Source organism: Mobula birostris, chromosome 2 (assembly GCF_030028105.1).
Source record: "Mobula birostris isolate sMobBir1 chromosome 2, sMobBir1.hap1, whole genome shotgun sequence".
NCBI lineage: Eukaryota > Metazoa > Chordata > Chondrichthyes > Myliobatiformes > Myliobatidae > Mobula > Mobula birostris.
The window spans coordinates 236215143-236242543 of NC_092371.1; the positions used below are offsets into that span (position 1 = coordinate 236215143).

Here is a 27401-nt window from a genome sequence, read left to right on the forward strand (position 1 = left end):
TAATTTTTCAAAACTCGTTAGATTCTGGACTAGTTCCTGAGGATTGGAGGGTGGTTAATGTAACCCCACTTTTTAAAAAAGGAGGGAGAGAGAAACCGGGGAATTATAGACCGGTTAGCCTAATGTCGGTGGTGGGGAAACTGCTGGAGTCAGTTATCAAAGATGTGATAACAGCACATTTGGAAAGCGGTGAAATCATCGGACAAAGTGAGCATGGATTTGTGAAAGGAAAATCATGTCTGACGAATCTCATAGAATTTTTTGAGGATGTATCTAGTAGAGTGGATAGGGGAGAACCAGTGGATGTGGTATATTTGGATTTTCAAAAGGCTTTTGACAAGGTCCCACACAGGAGATTAGTGTGCAAACTTAAAGCACACGGTATTGGGGGTAAGGTATTGATGTGGATAGAGAATTCGTTAGCAGACAGGAAGCAAAGAGTGGGAATAAATGGGACCTTTTCAGAATGGCAGGCAGTGACTAGTGGGGTACCGCAAGGTTCAGTGCTGGGACCCCAGTTGTTTACAATATATATTAATGAATTGGATGAGCATCACCAAGTTTGCGGATGACACGAAGCTGGGCGGCAGTGTTAGCTGTGAGGAAGATGCTAAGAGGATGCAGGGTGACTTGGATAGGTTGGGTGAGTGGGAAAATTCATAGCAGTTGCAATTTAATGTGGATAAATGTGAAGTTATCCACTTTGGTGGCAAAAATAGGAAAACAGATTATTATCTGAATGGTGGCCGATTAGGAAAAGGGGAGGTGCAACGAGCCCTGGGTGTCATTATACACCAGTCATTGAAAGTAGGCATGCAGGTACTGCAGGCGGTGAAAAAGGCGAATGGTATACTGGCATTTATAGCGAGAGGATTCGAGTACAGGAGCAGGGAGGTACTACTGCAGTTGTACAAGGCCTTGGTGAGACCACACCTGGAGTATTGTGTGCAGTTTTGGTCCCCTAATCTGAGGAAAGACATCCTTGCCATAGAGGGAGTACAAAGAAGGTTCACCAGATTGATTCCTGGGATGGCAGGACTTTCATATGAAGAAAGACTGGATGAACTGGGCTTGTACTTGTTGGAATTTAGAAGATTGAGGGGGGATCTGATTGAAATGTATAAAATCCTAAAGGGATTGGACAGGCTAGATGCAGGAAGATTGTTCCCGATGTTGGGGAAGTCCAGAATGAGGGGTCACAGTTTGAGAATAAAGGGGAAGCCTTTTAGGACCGAGATTAGGAAAAACTTCTTCACACAGAGAGTGGTGAATCTGTGGAATTCTCTGCCACAGGAAACAGTTGAGGCCAGTTCATTGGCTATATTTAAGAGGAAGTTAGATATGGCCCTTGTGGCTACGGGGATCAGGGGGTATGGAGGGAAGGCTGGTGCAGGGTTCTGAGTTGGATGATCAGCCATGATCATAATAAATGGCGGTGCAGGCTCGAAGGGCCGAATGGCCTACTCCTGCACCTATTTTCTATGTTTCTATGTAAACCCGACAGCTGTAATCCATAATTAAAGTAAAAATCATTAATTTTGAAGCTACTAACGTCACACAACTTTGTATAAATGTTCAGTGAATCCATTTTGAGTTTCTTTATCCCTCGAAAATAAGGCCACCTAAATGTGGATACTCTCAGGTTAATTGCAACTTTTTTTTAAAACAAAACAAATGGAGAAACTTTGTGAAAATGTATTTCTATTGATGTGGTTGTTATCATAGATAGTTACCCACAACGCACTTCTAAGTTTAGAAAATACCACGATCTCTTTTTCGCTCTCTCTTGATGCTGCTGCTCTGTAGTGAAGGAGCAAGAATTAATCGATGTGGATTGTAGATTTGGATTCTAATTCAGGCTTATGATGTGTTCTGGTTCCAGTTCTCGTTCTGGTCTCTCTTTCTTGTTACTACCTCTGGGCAATTTTTGAATCAGGGCAGCCTGCAGATAATGAACATTGAGCTGAGCAGAACTGAAATATGCCTTTTGATATTGTGTTTTATATTCTGCGTTTTCACTTGTATTTTTTTTTCTTGTTGCCGTTTGCGCAGGGGAGAGGGGTTTAATGTTTGATGCTTTTCTTTGAACGGGTTGGCTCCATGGTTCTTTTTCGTTTCGTGACTGCCTGTGGGGAAGATGGATGTCAGGGTTGTATACTGTATACATACTTTGATAATAAATGTACTTTGAATCTTTGAAACTTTGAAATTCCTGCTGGCCATATTTGAAATACTGTAATTGAAAGTGAGAGAGAATGTGACGATCTGAACTCATTTGGTGTCAAACTGCTTGTGAAATGTTTGACACATGCTTCGTGTCAGTGCAGCAGTAGGCTAAGACCATCTATCTGTCAGGCGTCAGTGCCGCTGATCAATCAAGCCAGAATTTACTACTCTCCCCTTTCCCCATGCAAAATGCCAGTAATGGTAAGCCCACACCTCCCGTTTTATTTCTTCTTTCTTTGTGATGAACAGGTTAAAAGTCTTCATTGTGGATTTTCTATAGGAATTGGTGATGATGGTGAAGGTTGGGGTGTGGTCAGACAGAGAACAATAAAACACTTCTTGTCTGACCTGGGATTTGAATGAGATGCATTTATTAAGGAAAACAAATATCATTATGCATGAGTGCTTGGTGGGTGGATCGGTCCTAAAATATAGTACAATTTTTCCTCCTATTTTGGATCATTATTTTTAAATTCTATTAGTTTTACTTATATATGGGTGGTGGACACTGTGCTGGCTGGTAGGTAGTGGCATCAGCACCGAACTTTGAGGCGAATGGTTCTGAGTTCGAATCCGGCCGGCTCCTTGTACGCTTTCCATCCTTGCTGGCTTGAGCATCGAGCTAGCAACTTGGCCTCATGAAAAAACAGTCAAATGCTACGAAAATGGCAAAAATGCTGCCTGATGTGCCACAAGGCACAAAAGAGGAAAAGCAAACAATGGGTTCTGATTAATCTTGTCCAACCACAACCCCAAGTCCCCTCTATTCTCCATTCTTTTCTAGGATGTATGCATCTTAGTAAGCTCTACATAAACAGGTCAATATAATATTTCATTTTGGGGCCAATTCAGTGCATACTTTTTATGTTTTTGGTCTGGATCTTGCTCCTGTTACTTCATCTCTCTCTTGTGCACTGCCCTCACTAGAGGTCATAGTTTAAGGGTGAAAGATAAAATATTTAAGGTAAATCTGGGGGGGGATCTTCTTCGCTCAGAGGGTGGGGCAAGTGTGGAACAAGCCGTAGATGCAAGCTCAATTGTAACATTTAGGAGAAATTTGGATAGGTACATGGATGGGAGAGGTATGGAGGGCTATGGTCTAGGTGCAGATAGATAGGACTAGGCAGCTATAGACTAGATGGGCTGAAGGGCTTATTTCTGTGCTCTAGTATTCCATAACTCTCTAATACCTGTCCATCCCTTTGATATACCTATGCTCCTGTCTCCGTAACAGGCCCGACTACATTTTAGATTCATCTAGTTGTTCTCTGTGCTTTACTTGGTATGGACGTTCTTTCAAGATGGCCATTGGTGCTATAGTACAAATGGTAAAGCAACCATGCCCTTCTGTCATCCACTTTCCAGCCTTGCATGCCTGATAAAGTCTCTTGGAGAAAAATATTAGAATGGTAGTAACATTGATGAAATTGCTACCTGGATAGCACCTGCTTTCACCTAGAAATGGTTAATCTTCTCTGGACGCCTGTCCAATGGTCTGCTATGATAAAATATGTAGTTTTAGTTCTTTCAACGAACAGTGCATGAGGGCTCTCTAATCAAGGACTTGTGTCCTGTACTTAAATTCTCTGCCCCTGCAGGAAGGAAATTCTACAGCAAAGGGGATTGGAACTTGTTTTGCTTTTATCATAGGGTGTACAGGATGTCAGGGAGGGGTAGCACCTCTGGTGGGGAATATTTTCAAGGCCGTTAATCCACCTTTGGTCCCCACCTGGCACTCAGCTCTCACCTGTGGCTCCTCATAGCTGTTTGCATGGGACAGCAGCCACACCCCGGGCAACAGCTTCGACAAGCCAGCTAAACCAGGTGAGGGTAGCCGACGGGTCTCAAACCGTCAGTGAGGTAGGGAGTTGTCTATCCCAGCATGTGAAGACAGACTCCGGTGGATTGAGCGAACGAGACCAATGGAAGGACCAACAGTCAAGAAGGCGGTCTCTGCAAGCGTTGTGGAATGTGTAGAGCAGGACAAGACACAGAAGACGTCCTGGTCATCCACTGCGCCTAGTCCCATCTCCAGCCGTCTCAACTCTTGTCTTACCACTGGATCCAGATGGGAATTGGGAAGAGAGAGTGAGGCTGACACTGCGCAACTCTCCCTCACTTAAATCCAAATCAATTGCTCGTCTTGACACCTTCACCAATGGTGTTGAGGACTTCCTCGATGATGACGATGGACGGACAGCAATCATAGATGAATCTGGAGATTTTACAAGAGACAACTGTGTTCCATACAAATAAAATGCCGGACAGAGTGAAGAATTGATTATGTTAAAGGTAGCCCCACAAAGTCGCTCCTCCAAGAGGTCTACCACCTTGTGGTTTGGAGGCTTGTGTGCCACAATGACCTGGAGAGTAATGTCAGCTGGAGACAGGGCTTTTTGCTTTGGCTCTTGGTAGGCTCATCCATATCAAACAGGTCAAAGGGTAGAGGCCAGACTAAGAGTGGTCCACTGGTGTTCCAGGTTTGGGGGTTAAGCTCTGGGCTAACGACACTGAACAGTCAAAAAAGATTTGATATGGAAACAGCAAGGAAGAGTTGTTCTACTTCTGCATGCTATGGTATTCCTGAGTCTCCACCCAGGACTTGCATGACTGATAGTAGTGAAAATCAGAGGAAGCTACCGACACGGTGAATGAAGCCCTGAACACTACCAGAGATGGAGGATCTTCATTGCTGCCCTAAACGCTGGTGGCATAATGGTTAGTAACACACAGAAAATAGCTCATAATTTTGCAGAGGATTCATAAGAAATACCATCTTTATATGCTTACAGTGAAATTGTATGAATAATTTCTGCTGAATATCTCTAGCATATTGAAGGTATACCTTAAATCTGCAAATTTAATTCAGAATTTTACAACATCTAGAGTCTTGTTTTATGCAATATGCTTGAAGATATTTTTGCAATATTTTGGAGCATAGTGCAATGCTATTACAGCTCGTGGCATTCTGGAGTTTCGGGTTCAATTCCAGCACCGTCTGCAAGGAGTCACTGTACATCCTCCCCGTGACCACCACATGGGTTTTTCTAGGGTGCTCTGGTTTCTTCCCACAACCCAAACAGGTACTGGGTAGGTACATTGGTGATTCTAAATATCCTGTTGTTAGGTTAGGGTTAATCAGGGTTGTTGGGGCACGGCTGAAGGGCCAGAAGGGCCTAATCTGCACTGTATCGCTAAATAAATGAAATAAAATAAATTTATCATAAAACTATCAATTTAAGAAAAGTGTGTGTGTGTGTGTTTTTCTGATTCTTCTCTCCCATCGCTTCCCTCCATGTCATGCCTGGAATTGGTGGAAGCATCCGACGAATCTGCTCTGAAAACATCACTAACTGGCACTCACATTTTTCTGGGGAAGCACCTTGCCTTCCCTGGAGGGCCGTCTAAACCCTGAAATTGTTGGCACGAAACCACATCTAACTGCTATGTCAAATAAGGCACAACACTGGAAAAGCACATTCGACCGGAACTTATTAAATGCACAGCAGCATACAAGCAATACATTTCAATACACAAATATCATTCATTGAATGTGAAAAAGAAAATAAATGCACTAACCTATCCAAGTTCCCAACTCTGGCGACTATGTATAAGAGACTTCCAACAGCAAGGCTGCCCAGCAACAAGAGCTTCTGTCTCAGCAACGCCTGCTGTTTGAATAGCATGGCCCTCCATCAATCTTCAAGACTGCTTCTTCAGCCTGCAGTGACCAGACAGTAAAAGCACCTATCAGAAAATGTGAAAATTCATGAACTGCCATTAATTTGAAGTCAGTCAATCAATCATATGGTTTTCAAAGGTTAAGTAAGCACATACTTCTTTGAACAAAAGGAACTCGTAGATAATCCATTAGATCAATACGTTTCTCCCACAATGAAGAATAATGATTTGGTGTGAAGGTTCCCGGAAAGTCTACTCATCAGTTAGCCTGTTACATTTTAAAAGTAATGAAGAATGCTAATTTGCAAGCATTCCATGTTTCTATCCTTGTGGCTAAAGGGATCAGGGGGTATGGAGAGAAGGCAGGTACAGGGTTCTGAGTTGGATGATCAGCCATGATCATACTGAATGGCGGTGCAGGCTCGAAGGGCTGAATGGCCTACTCCTGCACCTATTTTCTATGTTTCTATGTTTCTCTTTTAGCAACTCTTACCAATTGTGCAGGGACTGGATGGGCTGAAAGACCCGTTTCTGTGCTGTGTCTTTCGACGATGCTGTGACTTTATGCTGTTTTTTTGTGCCTTCTCTATATTAAGAACTAACTTTTGCCTTTAATATGAGAAAGTTTTAACTTTTTTAACAAAATAAACTTTATTCCTAAGTTAAAAAAAATTATTTGCAAGAATAAACCTTTCAATATTATTTCATTCTTACATTCATAGTCAAAGCTTTCCATACTGTTCTGTTCCATTTGTACGCATCAATAGCAGTACTGTCACTCGTGTGGCCCTCTGGGGTGGTATACCACGAGGATAATAGAGGCCCCTCCCTGCACAGTAGGTGCGGTCCTCCCCTACTGAGTCCTTGTGGTGGCTGCACCGAGCTTCAGTGCATCACTCGGCACATACTCCTGCAGTCTGGAACCTGCCAGAGGGCAGCATTCCTCCACGGACATCCTGATATGCTGGCAGACCAACAACATTTAATGGAGTGTTGTTATGGTTTAAAACGGTGCCATTTTACCAGGCACTTGAGACTCCCGGAAGCCCCCTCAAATTCTCCAGGTTGAATGTTGAATCCAGTTTTCATTGCAGCAGACATTGAATCTCTTAGCATTCTCCACCTTCCATAATTAGTTCCACCCTCCCTACCACACAAAATTTGGTAATCCAGTTTGATGGTTCAAGCTACTCCAATTTTGATTCACAGTGGAAGGTCATTAGCGAAAAATTAGTTTTAATATCACTATGAACTTCTGTGTGAAGCTGAAGCCACTTGGAATGAGTTCTGCAGATTGCAATGTACCTATCAGCGAAGATTAGCACTGAACAAAGTGCTACATTCTCCTACTGCTCTTTTGGCCTGTGTTCAATGAGCCCATCTGTTTTAAAAGCACAATTTTTACCTTATTCCCATAAGATGCTCATTATATCTCCCATTTTTTCCCTCCATGGGTCTTTTTTGGCCCACTGTGCTGATTACAGGAAGATAGAAAGCCAATGTACAGTACTATGCAGAAGTCTTGGGCATGCTAGATTTTTTATATGGTTTCAGAGATTATGGTCCCTACAACAATCGCAACATCATAGAGGCTGTCTGGGTTGACCTAGAAAGATAGAAGCAAGAGAGATAGCCTGATGCACTATCAATTACTCCAAAAGACTGGAAGTAGAGTAAATACTGAAAGGCTTTTATTAGCAGTAAAATGTGACCTCCACCATGCTGAGTATCTGCCCCTGGACTGAGAGGAGGAGCAATGGCGCAATCACCTTTATTCAGGGGTCTGTGGGAGGAGCCACACGGGCAGTCAGCAGAGGGGCATGTCCAGACAGGTAACCCAGTTACAACATCTATATATATATATATATACATGGTTTACCACACAGCCAAAGTCTGCAGAAGAACTGTGGCAAGTTCTCCAAGATGCTTGGAACAACCTACCAAAACTGCACAACAGTGTATCTAAGAGTATTGATGCAGTTTTAAAGGCAAAGCATGGTCACATCAAATATTGATTCGATTTAGTTTTTTTTTACTGTTTGCTGCTCTTTTTAGGAATTTGTTTCTGATATTTAGAAACTTTACATTTCATTATTTTTGAAAATATCTTCACGTTACACAATTATCTTACATACACCTAAGATTTTTGTACAGTTGCGTAGTTCTGGGCTTCTGCCTCTGTACTCTGAGACCGAATGTCAGAAGCCGCTGGATAAGTGTCCTCCCAACTTTGTTCTTTGCTCCTGTTCTTCAGGGTAGGGCTCAGATTTCCCAGTAGGTGGGCAGTGGCAAATTGAGATTTACTGAATGGGCAATAACCCCCCACCAACCCATGATCTCCAGGAGTGCAGCCCCAAAACCAGCTGCCCACAGTATTTCCTTTAAGTCAATTTCTTCAAGTACCTGATGTAATGAGTGATAGCAAGAGTCTCACTGGAAAGACACGGATCACTTTGTTAGTTCTCAACATTGTATAAAGAATACAAAATGCTAAGTGTAAAAAATGCTTATCCTGTTAACTTCTTCACAGTATAATCTCTTATTTCTTCACCAATGACATGAAACTATACTGCACCTATATCTCCTCCCTCACAGCCCTTCAGGGCCACAAACATCTGAGTCTGTCATCTGCTGTATCCGGGGCTCCCTGTGCAGCCTCCTCTATATCTGTGAGACCCGCCTTCTTTGAACACCTTTTCTTCATCTGCCACAAAAAAAGGGTTTTCGCAGTGGCCACTCATTTTAATTCTATTTCCCATTCCCATTCCTACATGTTGGTCCATGGCCTCCTCTGCTGCCATCTTGAGGCCACCTTCAGATTGAAGGAGTAACACTTCATCTTCCATCTGGGTGCAACCTGATGATATGAACATCGATTTCTCCAGCTTCTGGTAATTCTTCCCCCCTCACATGTCTCTCTTTTCACATTCCTCTGTCTGTCTTCTCTTCTCCTCACCTGTCCATCAGCTCCCTCTGGTGTCCCTCCTCCTTGCCTTTCTCTCATGGTCTACTCTCCTCTCCTGTCAGATTCCTTCTTCAGCCATTTACCACTTCCAACAATCACCTCCCAGTTTCTCACCTGAATCCCCACCCACCCTGCCTCCCCCCCTCCCATTCCATCCCAGTTGAGGATCTCGGCCCAAAACATCAACTGTTTATTTCTCTCCATAGACGCTCTCTGACCTACTGAGTTCCTCCAGCATTTTGTGGGTGTTGCTCTGGATTTCCAACATCTGCAGAATCTCCTGTATTATGAAACTAAAATTCCTGGCTCCCAATGATCATCTATAATCTTTTTAAAAGCAGCAGTGGTGACAACTGCCTACCACTTTTATTTAGTCCAAGTTCAAGTTTATTGCCATTTGACTGTACATATACACAACCACAGGAAACAACATTCCTCCAGATCACAGTGCACCCACAAAACATACATCACACACTGCACATAATCCCAATATACCATAGTATAAATAAGTTTATTGTTTTATTAGGTGATACAGCATGGAGTAGGCCCTCTGGCTCTTCGAACCAGCAACCCCACAACCCAATTAACCCTAACCTAATCACCGGCCAATCTGCAATGACTAATTAACCTAGGCGGTATATCTTAGTACTGTGAGAAGAAACTGGAGGATCTGGAGAAACTCTGTGCGTTCCATATAAACCATATAACAATTACAGCACGGAAACAGGCCATCTCCGCCCTCCTAGTCCGTGCCGAACTCTTACTCTCACCTAGTCCCACCAACCATTCCACAGGGAGACTCCTTACAGAATGGTGTCAGAATTGAACTCTCAATTCCACAACATCCCAAGCTGTAATAACTGCACTAACTGCTATGCTGTCATGGTGCCGGATATAATACAATATAATTCAAAGGTTCAAAGGCCCAATTTAACGTCAGAGAAATGTATGCAATATATATCCTGAAATGTATACAATATACATTCAAAGTGCATATTGTCAAGCACAACACAGGTAAACAATACATAGCTCACTGTCCTCGTGACGAGATCTCAGTGGTGGCAGGGTATTCACAGACTCACAGCCTGAGGGAAACAGCTGTGACCCAGTCGGGTAGTCCTAGTCCTGGTGCTTCTGTACCTTCTTCCTGATAGTAATGGCTCAAAGGGAAGGGTGGCAGGGATCCACAACAATGCATTGGGCCCTTTGTACGCAACCCTCCTGGTAAACGAAGGAGGGAGACCCAGTGATGCTCTCGGCAGCTTTTACTGTCCTTGGTAGGGTCTCACTGTCTGATGCACTGCAGCTTCCGTACCACACAATGATCGCATTTATGAATATGTATATCTGTCAAGTAGGATGCCGTGCACAATTCTGATTTGATGGAGGCAGACGTGAGAGCACGGAGGAACATCTGGAGAAACTCCTGAACTGCCTTTTTCGCTGCCGCTGCTACTGTGTGATCCGAAATCTCTGGAGGGGAAGGCCACGAATCCTCGGCTTTGCCTGTTGCTTGGCGGCCGGGGCCGGGGTCGAAGCACTCGGCAGAGATGGTGCTCAGTGCTTGGTGTCGGAGGGCTGCTCGGAGGCTTGAAGTTTTCGGACGGACTCAAAGTCGGCTGTGGTCGGGTGCTTCCAGGATGCTGCATCAGCAAGTTTGCGGCGCTGGAAGCTCCTGGCAGGGAGAGTTTCTCCCTTCTGTCGTCAGCGTGAGATGTTGGGGTTATCAGGACTCTGAGACTTCTTTTTACCATGCCCATGGTCTGCTCTTATCAATTACAGTATTGCTTTGCACTGTTGTAACTATATGTTATAATTACGTGGTTTTTGTCAGTTTTTGTCTTGGTCTGTGTTTCTGTGATATCATACTGGAGGAACATTGCATCATTTTTTAATGCATGCATTTCTAAATGACAATAAACGAGGATTGAGTGTCCTCATAATCTAATCTAATCTAATGTACAAGAGTCTGCTGCTATGCTGGTTTACAATAATAAAATACACAAAACTTAGTCCTCATCCCAATATAATTGAACTACAATATTAAATGTTCTCCACTGCAAGCCTTTACCTGGGATTCAACAAAGTAAACTTGCATGAAGTAAATTCTTGGCAGCTGAGCGGTGTCAAGAAACAGACCCTTGCATTCCATAGCAGCATACCTTAATAAATATCCCTTCCAGAATATTTCAAAGCACTTCACAGCCAATGATGACACACTTCAGGAATGTAGTTTTTATTGTAATGTGTGAGATCTACCAGTCATCACACATAGCAAGCGCTCACAGATCGCAAACTGTTAATAGACAGACAATCTGGCTAGCACGGTGCAATGGATTTAATTTTGGGTGATGAATTGATGAATCTAATGTTGGGTGTTGGAGTTGGATGTTTGGTGCCCCTCCAATTTTTCTGTCCAAAGGACTTTGCGACCTTTTATGTCCAAATGGTTCCTTAAGGTTGTTATAGCCGGTGGTGGTAATGGAGACAAGCTCTCACTACCTATTAAATGCTCCCAATGGCGTGCCCCTCAAACAGCCTCTGACAACCAAGTCCAGCTCCTGGCCTTCACCTGTGGCTTAGATACTCAGCCCTGTGGAACCATTTCAACTGACGGTAGAAGAGGCAAAGGCGGGTTACTGGCACCTTAAAACCAGTCTCTTCAGGCAGGTGGAGCTCATCAGCCATGGTTGTCAGTTCATCCAGGAGAAGGAAAATTCTGATCTCAAATCTCCATTGCCTTGCGGCTATACTCACTTAGGAGTAAACCCCAAGGGAAAAATCTGAAGCTGGAGTCCTTTAGGTAGTCCTACATTGAGTTCAGTGTTGACTGGCAACTCCTGTAACACCGCTGGTAACAAAGTGTATCAGTCTTTACAGTTCCTTCGGGTTCGTCAGATGCCTGGAGAGGGTAAGCTTCCAACATTGGCAACAGCCTGCTCTCTATATCGCACAGCCCAGCCTTGCATATCTAGGCAGAAAGGATGCACTATCCATGGTCAACTCTGACCAACGAAGACCCTCACCTTATGTCCAAGTGAGAGAGGACGTTGTGCCTTGATCCAGGAGTGTGCTAGAATGATGTCTCTTCAGAATTGCTCTCCTCCCTCAGTCCTGCTTTGTAAGGTCAACAGTGTTATTGTGCTCCTCACTCTGGAGGTGAACCTGAACTTGTAATTATTCTTCTTGAATCAGCTGTAATTATGAAGAAGGCATGTTCGTGGCTAAATTTCATAAGGACTTTGAGGAGATTCGGTATAACTCTAGCAAATTTCTACGGATTACCATGGAGAGCATTCTAAACTAGTTGCATCACCATCCATTACAGAGAGGCCGATGTAAATGATCAGAAAAAGCTGCGGAGGGCTGTAAACTCAGTCAGCTCCATTATGGGCACTAACCTCCACAGCATCGAGGATGGCTTCAAAAGTTGATGCCTCAATAAGTTCACATCATCATTAAGGACCCACCACCCAGGACATGCCCTCTTCTCATTACTACCATCAGGGAGGAGATACAGGAGTTTGAAGACACACACTCAACATTTTAGGAAAACCTTATTCCTCTCCACCATCAGATTTCTGAACAGACAACGTTCGGAAATCGCTACTTCACTCTGTTTTTGCTCACTTTTTGCACTATCTATCTATCTATCTATCTATTTATTAATTCTGTGCAAAAGTCTGAGGCACCCCACATTCTTTATATGATTTCAGTTGGTATGGCTTCCACAGGGCCCTGATCTCAACATCATCGAGGTTGTCCGGGATTATCTGGAGTGGCAGAAACAAGCGACACAGCCGAAGTCTGCAAAAGAACTCTGGCAAGTTCTCCGAGATGCTTGGAACAACCTACCCGCCGATTTTCTTATAAGACTGCACAACAGTGTATCTAAGAGAATTGATGCAGTTTTAAAAGTAAAGGGTAGTCATACCAAATATTGACTTGATTTAGTATTTTTAGCTTTTTACTGCTTTTTATAGTAATTTTTTGATATTCAGAAACCTTTCATTTCAATAATTTTGAAAGCATCTTCACTTAACAGATTTTTTTTACATGTACCAAAAACTTTTGCACAGTACTCTATATCTCTTATTGCAATTTATTGTGTATTTTATGTAATGCACTGTACTGCTGCCTTAAAACAACAAATTTCTCAACATATGTCAGTGATAATAAACAGTTAGCAATATACTTGGCTCTGAGTCAAAATTACCCAGAATATTAGGTGACTACTTACCTAGATATGAGGCTTGATAATTCAGCCAGTTGTAACTACCCAGACCATGCTCAAAACTTTATTATACCATATGGGCAATTCCTGAAATCATGCTGGTACAATTCTCTCACCCCAGCTCCCTCACTGCACCCTAACCCTCACCTCCCACCACCCCTTCCCTTTGTCCCTCTTCACCCCTCCTCTTCAATCTCTCTCTCTCTCCCCCCCTCCCTCTCCCTCTCTCTCTCTCTTTCTCTCTCTCTCCCTCTCCCTCTCTCTTCTCATTGTTAATATCACGGAAGAGGTACAGAAGCCTGAGGCACTCATTCAAAGATTCAGGAACAGCTTCTTCCCCTCTGCCATCCAATTTCTGAACGGACATTGAACCCATGAACACTACCACACTACTCTTTTATTTCTGTTTTTGCACTACGTATTTAATTTAACTATTATATATATATATATAATGTTTACTGTAATTCACAGTTTTTTTCTATTATTGCATTGTACTGCTGCCACAAAGTTAACGAATTTCACAACATAGGCTGGTGTTATTAAACCTAATAAACCTCTCTCTCTCTCCTTCATAGCATATAAAACGCAGAATGTTACAGCTGAGTACAGGACCTTTGGCTGCACATTGTTGTCCCCAACATTTAACCTACTTTAAGATCATCAAACCCTTTCCTCTCACATAGCCCTCCATTTTCCTATTTATCCATGTGCCTATCCACGAGATTCTTAAATGTCTCCAATATCTCTCCCTCTATCATGCCTCTGATGAGGCGTGTGAGGTGTCCAGGGAGGGATAACACCTCTGGTGAAGGGGCTTGTCGTGTCTATCCCGGGGCAGCTCACTCACCTTTTGTCCCCACCGGACACTTGGCTCTCACCTGTGGCTCCAAGTAGCTGTTTGCATGTGACAGCGGCCAAACTCCAGCACACCAGTTCGACAGGCAGGCTAAACCCCAGGTGAGTGTAGCCAGTGGCCTCACACCCCGGTGAGATAAGGACTTGCCTGTCTTGGCGTGCAAAGTCAACTCCAGCGGACTGAACAGATGAGATCTACAGTGAGATCCAAGGCAGTACTGCAATTCTCCATGGAGAGCAGAGGGCATGACAAGGCACAGAAAACATCAGAGTCATCGACTGTAACCAAGGAAGACCCTGGATTGTTCATACCACTGGATCCAGACCTTGGAGGTCAAAAGAGTGGAACTATAAGATTAGATTAGATTATCAGAACACTCAGTCCTCTTTTATTGTCATTTAGAAATGCATACTTGCAGATATGATAGGTTATAGGAGCAGAAGTAGGCCATTCAGCCCACTTAGTCTGCTCTGTCATTCAATCATGGGCTGATCCAATTCTTCCAGTCATCCCCACTCCCCTGCCTTCTCCCCATACCCTTTGATGCCCTGGCCTTTGATGGAACGTCCCCAGTGCAACGGCTTTTCCACTTTAAAAACTCTCCCGCACAGGTTTCCTGTCATCATCGGACATGATGGTCAACCGCCAGCAATACTCCTGTCAGTACATTCCACACACACGTCAATCTGTGAGTAAAAACTTACCCTTGACATCCCCGAACCCATATGTTCCTCCAATCATTTTAGAACAATGGTTCCAAACTTTTTTTATGCCATGGACCAATACCATTAAGCAAGGGGTCCGCGGGCCACAGGTTGGGATCCTCTGCTTTAAAATTATGTTAAAACTCTTCAGGGCGTATCTCTCTGTCCCATGTAACCACCCTCCCCATCTCCATCATTCTCTCTGAAGTGCTGAATCCACTCCCGCTCTCTTAATAATGCTTCAGGTAAGGCAACCCATTGCACAATGCGAAGGGAATTTCTGAGCTTGTGAAATTTCATTCCTTCAGTGAGATCATATCACACTGCATGTGAAATTGAAATGTCCTATCAATATCCCTTGATAGCTTGGATTAGCAAGAGTTTATCAATCTCAAATCTAAGTTCAAACTAGCAGAACAGAATGAGGTAGGAATGAAGGGCCCCATGGAAGGAATGGATAGAAATTGGCCCTGGGGAAGGAATTGGATAGAAATCAGCCCCAGGGGAAGGAATGGGAGAGGAATGAAGGGCACCAGGGGAAGGAATGGGATAGGAATGAGGGTCTCCGGGGGAAGGAAGGGGATAGGAATGAGGGTCTCTGGGGGAAGGAATGGGGGTCTCCGGGGGAAGGAATGGGATAGGAATGAGGATCTCCGGGGGAAGGAATGGGATAGGACTGAGGGTCTCTGGGGGAAGGAATGGGATAGGAATGAGGGTCTCTGGGGGAGGAAATGGGATAGGAGTGGGCTCCAGGGGAGGAAATGGGAAAGTGGACCTGACAAAGAACTGACAGGGATTTTCTGGACTGTGAGGCCTTTTAATGAGCTGTATTGTCCATCAGTCTATGATTCTAAAGCTAAAAGAATGCTTGAAAGTAGCACAAGAAACACTGTAGAAGACACTATAGTTCAAGTGTTGAAATAGAATATTATCACAAAGAATGCCACATGCTGTATTTAACACTATGATAGCACACTCAGTGGCCACTTTATTAGAGACTACCTGTACGATAAAGTATCTGCTGAGTGTATGTTCGTTGTCTTCTACTGTTGTACCCCATCCACTTCAAAGTTTGATGTGTTGTGTATTCAGAGATGCTCTTCTGCACCTTCCTGTCAGGTTGGACTTGTCTAGCCATCGTCTTCCCTCGTTAGCAAGGTGCTTTTGCCCACAGAACTGTTGCTCACTGGATGTTTTTGGTTTCTCGCACCACTTTCTGTAAACTCCATGGTATTGGTCCGTGGTATAAAAAGACTGGGAACCCCTGCTCCAGAGACTGTTGTACATGAAAATCTCAGGAGATCAGCAGTTTCTGAGATACTCAAACCTGGCACCAACAATCATTCCACATTCAAAGTCACTTAGATCACATTCTTTCCCCACTCTGATGTTCGGTCTGAACAACTGAACCTCTTGACCATGTCTGAATGTTTTTATGCATCGAGTTGCTGCCACATGATTGGCTGATTAGATATTTGCATTAATGAGCAGGTGTGCAGGTTGTCACTGAGTGTACACTGGAGGGAGTAGGTAGTTTATCTAGGTTCGTCAGATGGGATTTATTGCCAAAAAATCTTGAATATCCAGCTGCAGGCACACAATGCTTACTTGCCTCCACAAACTCTACGACATGCTGATGGTTCTTCAGTTCCTGAAACAATTCATTTTGCTGTATATTTACCAAGCAGTATCACAGAGGAATTTTTTTTAATCGGAGTGACATTGTCCTCTCTTGCAGTTTAATCCATTCTTTCCAAATTGCCAATATCTATCTAAATGGGACTAGCAAGTTTTATGCTTGGCTAATGCACTCGCTTCTTGAACACACTTGACCTATCTGGCAACCATTCAAAGATTCAAAACCTGAAAAGACCAGAGACAAATATTCAATTTTGCTTTGCCTCCTGATATATAACCTACCATGCAGAAAGCAATAGGGTGGTATTGGCAGCTCGGGTTGAGGTGTTTGATGTTGTGGTGTTCACTGAGCTTGCCAATTAGCTTGCAGACGTTTCATCGCCAGTCAAGGTGACATCATCAGTGCGCAGTTACATAAGAACCTAAGAAATAGGAGGAGTAGACCATTTGGCCCATCAAGCCTGCTCTACCATTCCATAATGCAATATTGGATCTCCTGTTAGGAAACGAATTAGGGCAAGTGACGGAAGTCTGTGTAGGGGAGCACTTTGGTTCCAGTGATCATAACACCATTAGTTTCAATTTGATCATGGACAAGGATAGATCTGGTCCTAGGGTTGAGGTTCTGAACTGGAAGAAGGCCAAATTTGAAGAAATGAGAAAGGATCTAAAAAGCGTGAATTGGGACAGGTTGTTCTCTGGCAAAGATGTGATTGGTAGGTGGGAAGCCTTCAAAGGGGAAATTTTGAGGGTGCAGAGTTTGTATGTTCCTGTCAGGATTAAAGGCAAATTGAATAGGAGTAAGGAACCTTGGTTCTCAAGGGATATTGCAACTCTGATAAAGAAGAAGAGGGAGTTGTATGAAATGTATAGGAAACAGGGGGTAAATCAGGTGCTTGAGGAGTATAAGAAGTACAAGAAAATACTTAAGAAAGAAATCAGGAGGGCAAAAAGAAGACATGAGGTTGCCTTGGCTGTCAAAGTGAAGGATAATCCAAAGAGCTTTTACAAGTATATTAAGAGCAAAAGGATTGTAAGGGATAAAATTGGTCCTCTTGAAGATCAGAGTGGTCGGCTTTGTGCGGAACCAAAGGAAATGGGGGAGATCTTAAATAGGTTTTTTGCGTCTGTATTTACTAAGGAAGCTGGCATGAAATCTATGGAATTGAGGGAATCAAATAGTGAGACCATGGCAACTGTATAGATTGAAAAGGAGGAGGTGCTTGCTGTCTTGAGGAAAATTAAAGTGGATAAATCCCCGGGACCTGACAGGGTGTTCCCTCGGACCTTGAAGGAGACTAGTCTTGAAATTGCGGGGGCCCTGGTAGAAATATTTAAAATGTCGCCGTCTACGGGTGAAGTGCCGGAGGATTGGAGAGTGGCTCATGTTGTTCCGTTGTTTAAAAAAGAATCGAAAAGTAATCCGGGAAATTATAGGCCAGTGAGTTTAACATCAGTAGTAGGTAAGTTATTGGAGGGAGTACTAAGAGACAGAATCTACAAGCATTTGGATAGACAGGGGCTTATTAGGGAGAGTCAACATGGCTTTGTGCGTGGTAGGTCATGTTTGACCAATCTGTTGGAGTTTTTCGAGGAGGTTACCAGGAAAGTGGATGAAGGGAAGGCGGAGGATATTGTCTACATGGACTTCAGTAAGGCCTTTGACAAGGTCCCACATGGGAGGTTAGTTAGGAAAATTCAGTCGCTAGGTATACATGGAGAGGTGGTAAATTGGATTGGACATTGGCTCGATGGAGGAAGCCGGAGAGTGGTGGTAGAAAATTGCTTCTCTGAGTGGAGGCCTGTGACTAGTGGTGTGCCACAGGGATCAGTGCTGGGTCCATTGTTATTTGTCATCTATATCAATGATCTGGATGATAATGTGGTAAATTGGATCAGCAAGTTTGCTGATGATACAAAGATTGGAGGTGTAGTAGACAGTGAGGAAGGTTTTCAGAGCCTGCAGAGGGACTTGGACCAGCTGGAAAAATGGGCTGAAAAATGGCAGATGGAGTTTAGTACCGACAAGTGTGAGGTATTGCACATTGGAAGGACAAACCAAGGTAGAACATACAGGGTTAATGGTAAGGCACTGAGGAGTGCAGTGGAACAGAGGGATCTGGGAATACAGATACAAAATTCCCTAAAAGTGTCGTCACAGGTAGATAGGGTCGTAAAGAGAGCTTTTGGTACATTGGCCTTTATTAATCGTAGTATTGAATATAAGAGCTGGAATGTTATGATGAGGTTGTATAAGGCATTGGTGAGGCCGAATCTGGAGTATTGTGTTCAGTTTTAGTCACCAAATTACAGGAAGGATATAAATAAGGTTGAAAGAGTGCAGAGAAGGTTTACAAGGATGTTGCCGGGACTTGAGAAACTCAGTTACAGAGAAAGGTTGAATAGGTTAGGACTTTATTCCCTGGAGCGTAGAAGAATGAGGGGAGATTTGATAGAGGTATATAAATTTATGATGGGTATAGATAGAGTGAATGCAAGCAGGCTTTTTCCACTGAGGCAAGGGGAGAAAAAGACTAGAGGACATGGGTTAAGGGTGAGGGGGGAAAAGTTTAAAGGGAACATTAGGGGGGGCTTCTTCACACATAGAGTGGTGGGAGTATGGAATGAGCTGCCAGACGAGATGGTAAATGCGGCTTCTTTTTTAACATTTAAGAATAAATTGGACAGATACATGGATGGGAGGTGTATGGAGGGATATGGTCCGTGTGCAGGTCAGTGGGACTAGGCAGAAAATGGTTTGGCACAGCCAAGAAGGGCCAAAGGGCCTGTTTCTGTGCTGTAGTTTCTATGGTTCTATGGTTCTATAAGATCATGGCTAACCTGACCATGGACTCATCTCCACTTCCCTGCCTTTTCCCCATAACCTTTAATTCCCCTACTGTGCAAAAATCTATATCAAAGTTGATGGCGTTTCTCTCTGGGAGTGCTCGTGTTTATATAGCGCCCCCCCCCACCCCACCCCCGTTTGCTTGCCTTAGTCCTGATTGGTTACCCTTTCAGTTGACAGACACATGATCCACTATTGCTCATCTCAGTACCTGAAGATTGAGAAGGGCACCACTTTGTCTGGGACACCGTGGAGGTTCTGGCAAACACAAAGCTGGCATGAGGATTTTTTAGAAGTGTGGGTTCTCTTCTGATAACTCCATAAACAAACATATCAAAGTAGATGCCATCAATGAACCCCTAAGAAATACGAGCCAATAGGATTCTAAGGCAAGCAAACGGGGGTCTATATATATAGATGTGTGCACTCCCGGAGAGGAACACCAACAACTGCACACTGAGTATATCACCTCGACTGGTGATAAAACGTCTGCCAGCTAATTCCAAAGCTTGGCGACACTGCAACATCTTAAGAAATATATTGTTTTAAATTGGAAAATAATGACTTATCTTCCGAAATAAATGCTAGAAATCTAATTTTAAACCATTGTGATGTTATATGATTACGCTCTTTAATAGCTGAATAAAAAAAAATATATATATAAAGTCCCACATGGATATATGTTCCAAATAATCTTCTTTCAAAATATAACTCCAATGCATTTAAAAAAGAGTAAAGTTGAAGCGTAATAATGAATTTTGAAAGATTAGAGTTTTATGTAATTTCCATTTTAATGACTTCAGCAGATTGTGTTTCTTTGGCTGCTTCTCTTGTTCTTAAAAACCATTTCTTTGGAGTGTGCGGTAAAACGATGAATTATTCAGCTGTGCACAGTTTATTGTTATTGATCAGTGCAGTTTTCACATGGGAACAATCACGGTTTTTGCTCCAAGCCAATACCAAATTCTTAAATAAGTCCTCTACTTTGGTTTCCCCTTAGTGAAAAAAAATGCATGCATTATTTATCAAAGCTGCTCTTATTTGACTGTCTTGAGCTGAACATTGCCCTTTGGACTGGCACCAATGTGTCTCTGGAGTGTGAGGCCTTTGATATTTTCCTGCAGTTGCCCAAAAGAAATCTGTTCAAATCAAATTTATCTTCCATTAAACTGAAGCATTTATCTGAATAAAGTTTAATAACCCTACACACTAAATTACTTCAGCGGTACATGACTGCACAAGCTTTGGCTCCTTTTCTCAGTATCAACATTCACTCTGGCTTGAGTCAAACCTTTATCACTGGAAGCTGAAAATGAATTTAAAAAGAAGGGTACAAGTCTGAATTGAAACTAATTCTCGAAAAAAAAACCAGAAGATTATGAGTATGGATAAAAGGCTGTTAATTATTTTACTGATTTTTCTTCCCAAAATATTCCCAATTGCAAGCTCAGTAAAGCATGTCTGGTGTCATCCATTTTAGTGAAATGAGAAAGTAATATCAGGTTATGAGATCGTATTTCAGGGTCTCTCTTCTGTAATATTGGTCTCCTTGGGGCTCCATTGTTTGCAAACTGATTCTATTGCTTATTTTCCTTCAGTCTGAGATTTTAGGAATATTGAAAAAATAACCATTTGCCTCTTTCTTTGATCCTTTTCCACCACTCTGTTAAATCAGGGCTGGGTCAAAATCAGAATCAGTTTAATATCACCGACATTTGTCATGACATTTGCTGTTTTGTGGCAGTAGTACAGTGCAATATCAAATATAAGTTACAATAGAGTTATATTTACAGTGCCTTGAGCAATCATTCAGGCCCCACAACTACTTTCACATTTTACTGTCTCATTTTCTATATTTAAAGTTTATTGCAGCAGGATTTTTTGAGCTAATCTACAGCACATTGTGCATCATGTCAAATCAAAAGAAAAAAATTCCAAAATCTGTTACGATATACTAAAAATTAAAAAAAAAACAAAATTGTGAAGCTGAAAAAATACTCATCCGCTTTGTAATTACTATGCTAACTTTCCTCAGGAGCAATATATCATCTTACCAACTCACCCAGTTTGTTGATGTGGAACTTTGGAGAAGGGTACAAGACCATCTCAAAGGCACTGAACATACCTCAGAGCTCAGTGCTGCCCATCAAGGAAAAGTGGAAAAATATGAAATCACAGCCACTCTGCCGAGGTCAGGCTGCCCCTCCAAACATAGTCACCAAAGAAGAATGGCACCTAAGAGAGGATATTGTGATGCCAACAGTCACTCTGAGTGAGGTGCAGAGGCCAGTGGCTACAACTAGAGATGAAGTTCATGTCTCCGCAATCTCTAACGCCTTGCGCAAAAAGGGTTTTTATTGAAAACGTGGCAAGGAAGAAGCTATGGCTAAATAAAAAAAAGTATATCCTTTCCTGTAAAGACTTTTCAAAGTGTTGCTTAGAAGATACTGTAAAGATGAGGAAAAAGGTCTTGTGGCCGAATGAGACTAAAGTGCAACATTTTTACCTCCACACTATGCAGTATGAATATTTTTTTATTAAGTGCAATTGTGAACAATAGCCAGATCAGAAATGCTGATCAAGTCAACTAGTTCCCAAAGAGAACTCTGATAGGCCAATTAGATGGTTCACTGCTGCTCAGCGATAGAACACAAAACAGGCACAAGGGTCGCTACCCCCTGTACCCCAGAAACACACCGGAGCGGTGCGGCGGAGGTACGTGCTATGCATGACCTGATCTGAAAGCATCATGTTGACTCATAACTATCGTGTTCACGGTGGAACAGCTTGGTCAAGTATGGGGTGATCAGCACAGATGGATAAATTATACCTCTACTACCCCTTAATCTAATGGCATTAACCTAATACTGCACACCAGCCAGGTAACACCATCCCTACTCTAAAGCATGGTGGAGGTAGCATCATGCTGTAGGGCTGGTTTTTAGCAGCGGGGACTGGAAATCTGGTCAGGACTGATGGGAAGATGAATGCTGCTAAATACAGAGAGATCCTGGCTTTTAAAAAAACCTGCTAGCCTCTGCCAGAAAGTTTAAACCGGGGAGGAAGTTCATCTTTGAGCAGGACAATGACCCAAAGCACACTGCCATGGAGTTGTTTAAAATGCAGAAAATTGATAACCTTGAGTGGCCCAGTCAGAGTCCCAAACCTCACAATTGCTGTACACCTCAAGATTCAAAACACCTCAAAACACCTCAAAATACATCGCTATTCCCCAAATCATCAGGTACAGCTTAAGCAACCTTGCAAGGAGGAATGGATAAATTTAGCAAAGCTATTACTTATCCAAAAAGACTACTAGCTGTAGTAGCTGTGAGAGGTGGTTCAACTAAGTACTGATCAAAGGAGGAGGAATATTTTTGAACTGCTGACATTTCAGGTTTTGAAATTTTAGCTTTTCATGCTTTACAATTTTCCCTCTGTTTTGGGCCCTACTGTGAAAAAAAAGAAGCAAGTGACCCACAAATAAAAATTCTCAGTTAAATTGATCAAAATCTCTGGTTGCAATACTCAGTTATGCAAACAAAGGGTTAAAGGCTGAATATATTTCCAAGGCACATATACAGGGTTGCCAACTTCCTCACTCCCAAATATGGGACAAAAGTAGCAGTCAAATACAGGACACTTGTGTTTACCCCTAGAAAGACGACCAAGACCGTGACGTGTGTATACATGATGTGCGCATGCGTGTATGTGCTGATTTGTTTTCTACAAGTCGGTTTTGGCGATTCGGTTCAGTGAAACTACACTGTACATACATTATTTCTACTTTATATAGGCTGTGTATTTATCATATCATTCCTGCTTTTACTATATGTTAGTGTTATTTTAGGTTTTATGTGTTATTTGGTATGACTTGGTAGGTTATTTTTTGGGTCTGGGAACGTTCAAAAATTTCTCCCATATAAATTAATGGTAATTGCTTCTTCGCCTTACGCCATTTCGGCACGAAAGGTTTCATAGGAACGCTCTACCTTAGCGGGGGAAATACGGGACAAGGGTGGTCCCGTATGGGACAAACCAATTTAGCCCAATATACGGGATGTCCCGGCTAATACGGGACAGTTGGCAACCCTACACATATATTAAAAGTAGGGAAGTTACATCCTGCTTTGAGATGAAGCCTAATAAATAGGCCACAAAACCTAATCAACACACCAAATGTTCAAAATAAAATCTAATAATGAGGTCTAAAATACCCTCACTCTAACCCCTGATCAGACACGCCTTTCATCATCTTGCTCCGTGGGAAAAGCACGAGCCGGGGCCTGATCAATCCTGGCTGGGTTGCCTGGGCACTGACGATCTCTGCTTACGTTACCAATGATGCAGCCCAGTGCACTCCAAGTTAGTGAAGCCAAGTAGTGTTGGGCCAGGTTAATACAAGGCCCGTGCCAGATCAAAGTGGCAGGATCAAGCGATACAGGATCTTCTGTAAAGTGCAAATAGAGAGTAAAAATAGTAAGGTAGTGTTCACTGGTTGGTTCATTGTCAGTTCAGAAACCTGATGCTAGTTGTCCCTCCTCCTCAATGGAGACAATGAGAAAAGGGCATGCCTTAGTGATGGATGCCACCCTTTTGAAGCATTGCCTTTTGAAGATGACCTGGATGCTGGGGGTGGCTAGTGCCCATTACAGATCCAGCTGAGTTTGCAACCCTCAGCAGCTTTTTCTGATCCCGTAGAATAGCCCCTCCATACGTGACGGCGATGCAACCAGTTAGAATGCTCTCCACAGTACTTCTGTAGAAATTTGCTCGAATCTTTGGCGACATACCAAATCTCCCAAAAAAACCCTCCTAAACTACCTACTTATCCTGCTGGAGGAATTCTTAATACTCTTGCCAGTAAAAAGCTATCGTTGTGGGTACGTGGCCAAGTGGTTAAGGCATTGGACTAGCTACCTGAAGGTCGTGAGTTCGAGCCCCAGCCGAGGGAACGTGTTGTGTCCTTGTGCAAGGCACTTAATCACACATTGCTCTGCGACGACACTGGTGCCAAGCTGTATGGGTCCTAATGCCCTTCCCTTGGACAACATTGGTGTCATGGAGAGGGGAGGCTTGCAGCATGGGCAACTGCTGGTCTTCCATACAACCTTGCCCAGGCCTGCACCCTGGAGAGTGAAGACTTTCCAGGCACAGATCCATGGTCTTGCAAGACTAACAAATGCCTTTATTAAAAAGCTATCAGTCTTGAACTTGAAACTGTCACTGAATTGCTCAATGGCTTGTGGTGGAGAGAGTGTAGAAGGTGTATGTTTCTGCTAAAGCATTGCTGTGTGTCTATAGTTGAAGGTATATGGAGACTCACCAGTACATCATAAAAACCAAGGATTAAGAACCAACTTTTATTCACCATCTGCATTTACACACATTAGGAATATTTAAACCAGTATGGGTATTTTGGGTATATTGAGTATATTTAAAGCAGAGGTTTATAGTTTCTTGATTAGTAAGGGCATTAAAGGCTGTGGGGAGAAGGCATGTATGAGGTTGAGAGGGATAATAAATCAGCTGTGATGGAATGGTGGAGCATACTCAATGGGCTAAATAGCCTAATTCTGCTCCTTTACCTTAGAGTTTTATGACACTACATGAAACATAAAAACAATATTCAACAATGACAAGGAATAAAAATTATATAAAAATAAATTACAAGTACAGATATGGAATAAAGTGTGCATAAATACATGGGCATGTACCTACATTATAAAACGTGGTTTAAAGTGTTTACAGCACAGTGCGGTGACTGAAGTAATAGAAAGAGGCGGCTGGGGTGGACGAACTAGAATGGTAGATCAGATGGCACAAACATTTTGTTTTAATAGCCCTAGAGTGTTTTCCTTTTGGGCAGTTGGGGCGCTGTGGTTGCCAGTTCATCTAGGAGAAGGAAAACTCCAATCTCAAACCTCCGCTGCCTTGCGGCTATACCCATTCATGGGGAAGGCGTCGGGAGTAAGCCCTGAGGAAAAAATCTGGAGCTAAAGTCTGCAAGGCAGTCGTAGACTGAGCTCAACATTAACTGGCAGCTCCTGTGATGTCACTGGTGTCAAACTGTATCAGTCTCTGTCATTCCCTCAGGTTCATCAGATGCATGGAGCGGGACAGCTTGCTCTCGATATTGTATTGCCCAGGTTTGTGTATCTCGACAGCTAGGACACAACACCTAGTCAACCCAGGTGGGTGGGAAAGGTCAGGGTCTGGAGAGGAAGGAATCTGATAGGAGAGGAAAGTGGACCATGGGAGAAAGGGAAAGAGGAGGGGTACCAGGGGGAAGTGATAGGCAAGTGTCATGAAAGTCCACAGCCACTTAATTTTCATTTCTTGTTATGGAGGGAGGAGAAGATAGCGGCATGACGCAGCGCGCACGGCCGTCCCGAATGAATATTGATTATGTGTAACTAGGGGGCCGTGCACAATCTGGATTTGATGGCGACAGCCTTGAGAAGCGCAGAGGAACATCTGGAGTAACTTCTGAAATGCCTGCTTCGCTGCCGCTGCTACCGTGCAATCGAGAATCTCCGGAGACGAAGGTCCCAAATCCTTGGCTTTGCCAGGGCCGGGGTCGAAGCGCTCGGCAGAGGTGGTGCTCGGTGCTCGGTGTCGAAGAGGTGGTTGGAGGCTCGGAGTTTTCGGACGGACTCGGAGTCGGACTGTGGTCGGATGCTTCCGGGATGCTGCATCGGCAAGTTGGCAGCGCGGGAGGTTTACCATCTGCGTGAGATGATGGGACTTTCGAGAGACTTTGAGACTCTTACTGTGCCATGGTCTGCTCTTATCAGATTATGGTATTGCTTTGCACTGTTGTAACTATATGTTACAATTATGTGGTTTTTATTAGTTTTTAAGTCCGTTTGTCATGCGTTTTCGTGATATCATTCTGGAAAAACATTGTATCATTTCTTAATGCATGCATTACTAAATAACAATAAAAGGAGACTGTGTGTCCTCATAATCATAATGATAATCATTAAAAACTAAATGCTTCTGAACTTGAACAGGAAACATGCCAACAAAAAGAAGTAGCTGATGGAGTTCTGATGAGAGCATTACTTGGTCCACTGATGCTTCCTGACCTGCTGAGTGTCTGCAGCATTTTCTATTTGTAAAATAATAAGTACAAGTGCTTCTATTCCTCATTGTTACCAAACGAGCTCTGCCAAGAAAAGTGTGCTGCTGAGGGACAAAAGAACGATCAGACCCACTTTTGATTCTCCACATATTGCTGAATGCGATACGAACTCACCACTCCAATCCAGGCCCCACTGCGGCGAGAGGATGCCAGGTTGTTGTAGGAAATGACTCGACAAGCGTATGGTTAGTAGGTTCGTTGGTCACATGGGTGTAACTGGGTGTCATGGGCTCATTGGGTAGGAGGGACCTGTTACCATGCTGTATCGTTAAATCAAATAAAACAATTAAAAATTAAAATGTGAATCTTAACCAGATCAACCACCTCAGAATCCACAGAACTGGAACAAAAACAGGGCATTCTTGATTCAAGGAGAGTGGAAAGATTGGGAGAAAGCGAGAGGTTGGGAGGGAGAGAGGGAGAGAGGGAGCTGGGGGCGGGGGGGCAGAGAGAGAGAGAGAGAGAAGTATTTTAAGGGACAGCTGGTTTTTGGGGAATGTGTCAGTATGTTCAACGAAGGACAGGAGAAACAGTGTAGAAAATAATTAGAAAGGAAACAAAGTGATACTTAAAAATATTTTAAACAGTAGCCTTGGAGCTAGTGTAAAGCTGTAGGTTAATTGAGTTTATTGTAAAGAAGTGTATCTCCCCGTCCCTGTACCATGATAGGTCATTTGCTGTTTTGAGATGGATGAAACTGAGAGCATAAGGACAACGAGTTAATTTACAAAAAGAATAAATTGACCACCACTTACCTCAGGTTAAGTACTTCTAATTTTACAACTCTCGATACATTGCCTTTTGCACCAAATGCCTCCTTTAAGAGTTACAACGTCGTCATGCATTACATTCTAGCACAGATTTCAACATTGAATGTTAATCATTTATGGTGTGTAATCATTTTGTGTTGAAAGAAACATGCAAACACATGCATTTTCTTCCACTCAGTATTAAGGCCATAAGGGTCTGCTGCTGTTGAAAAGGGAGATGTTCATTTCATGTTTTAAGATAGATTTGCTAACACATCTAAATGGAGATTTAATTTAAGAACATTTCTTTCTAATGTGATTCAACCAAAATTTCTGTTATTCTTATATTGTTT

At 43.0% G+C, this 27401-nt stretch overlaps 1 protein-coding gene across 1 annotated transcript in view; it reads right to left on the minus strand.

Annotated features, from left to right (window-relative positions):
• LOC140210395 (heparan sulfate glucosamine 3-O-sulfotransferase 5) overlaps positions 1-26428 on the minus strand; it is a 41189-nt gene extending 14761 nt beyond the window's left edge. Inside the window, exons 1-2 of the mRNA XM_072279325.1 lie at positions 26414-26428; positions 5806-5947 (exon numbers count right to left, since the gene is read on the minus strand). Of these exons, the coding sequence (XP_072135426.1) occupies positions 5806-5912 (107 nt within the window). The 5' untranslated portion in view covers positions 5913-5947; positions 26414-26428. The remainder of the gene's footprint in view (positions 1-5805; positions 5948-26413) is intronic.
• Between the last annotated feature and the right edge of the window lie 973 nt (positions 26429-27401).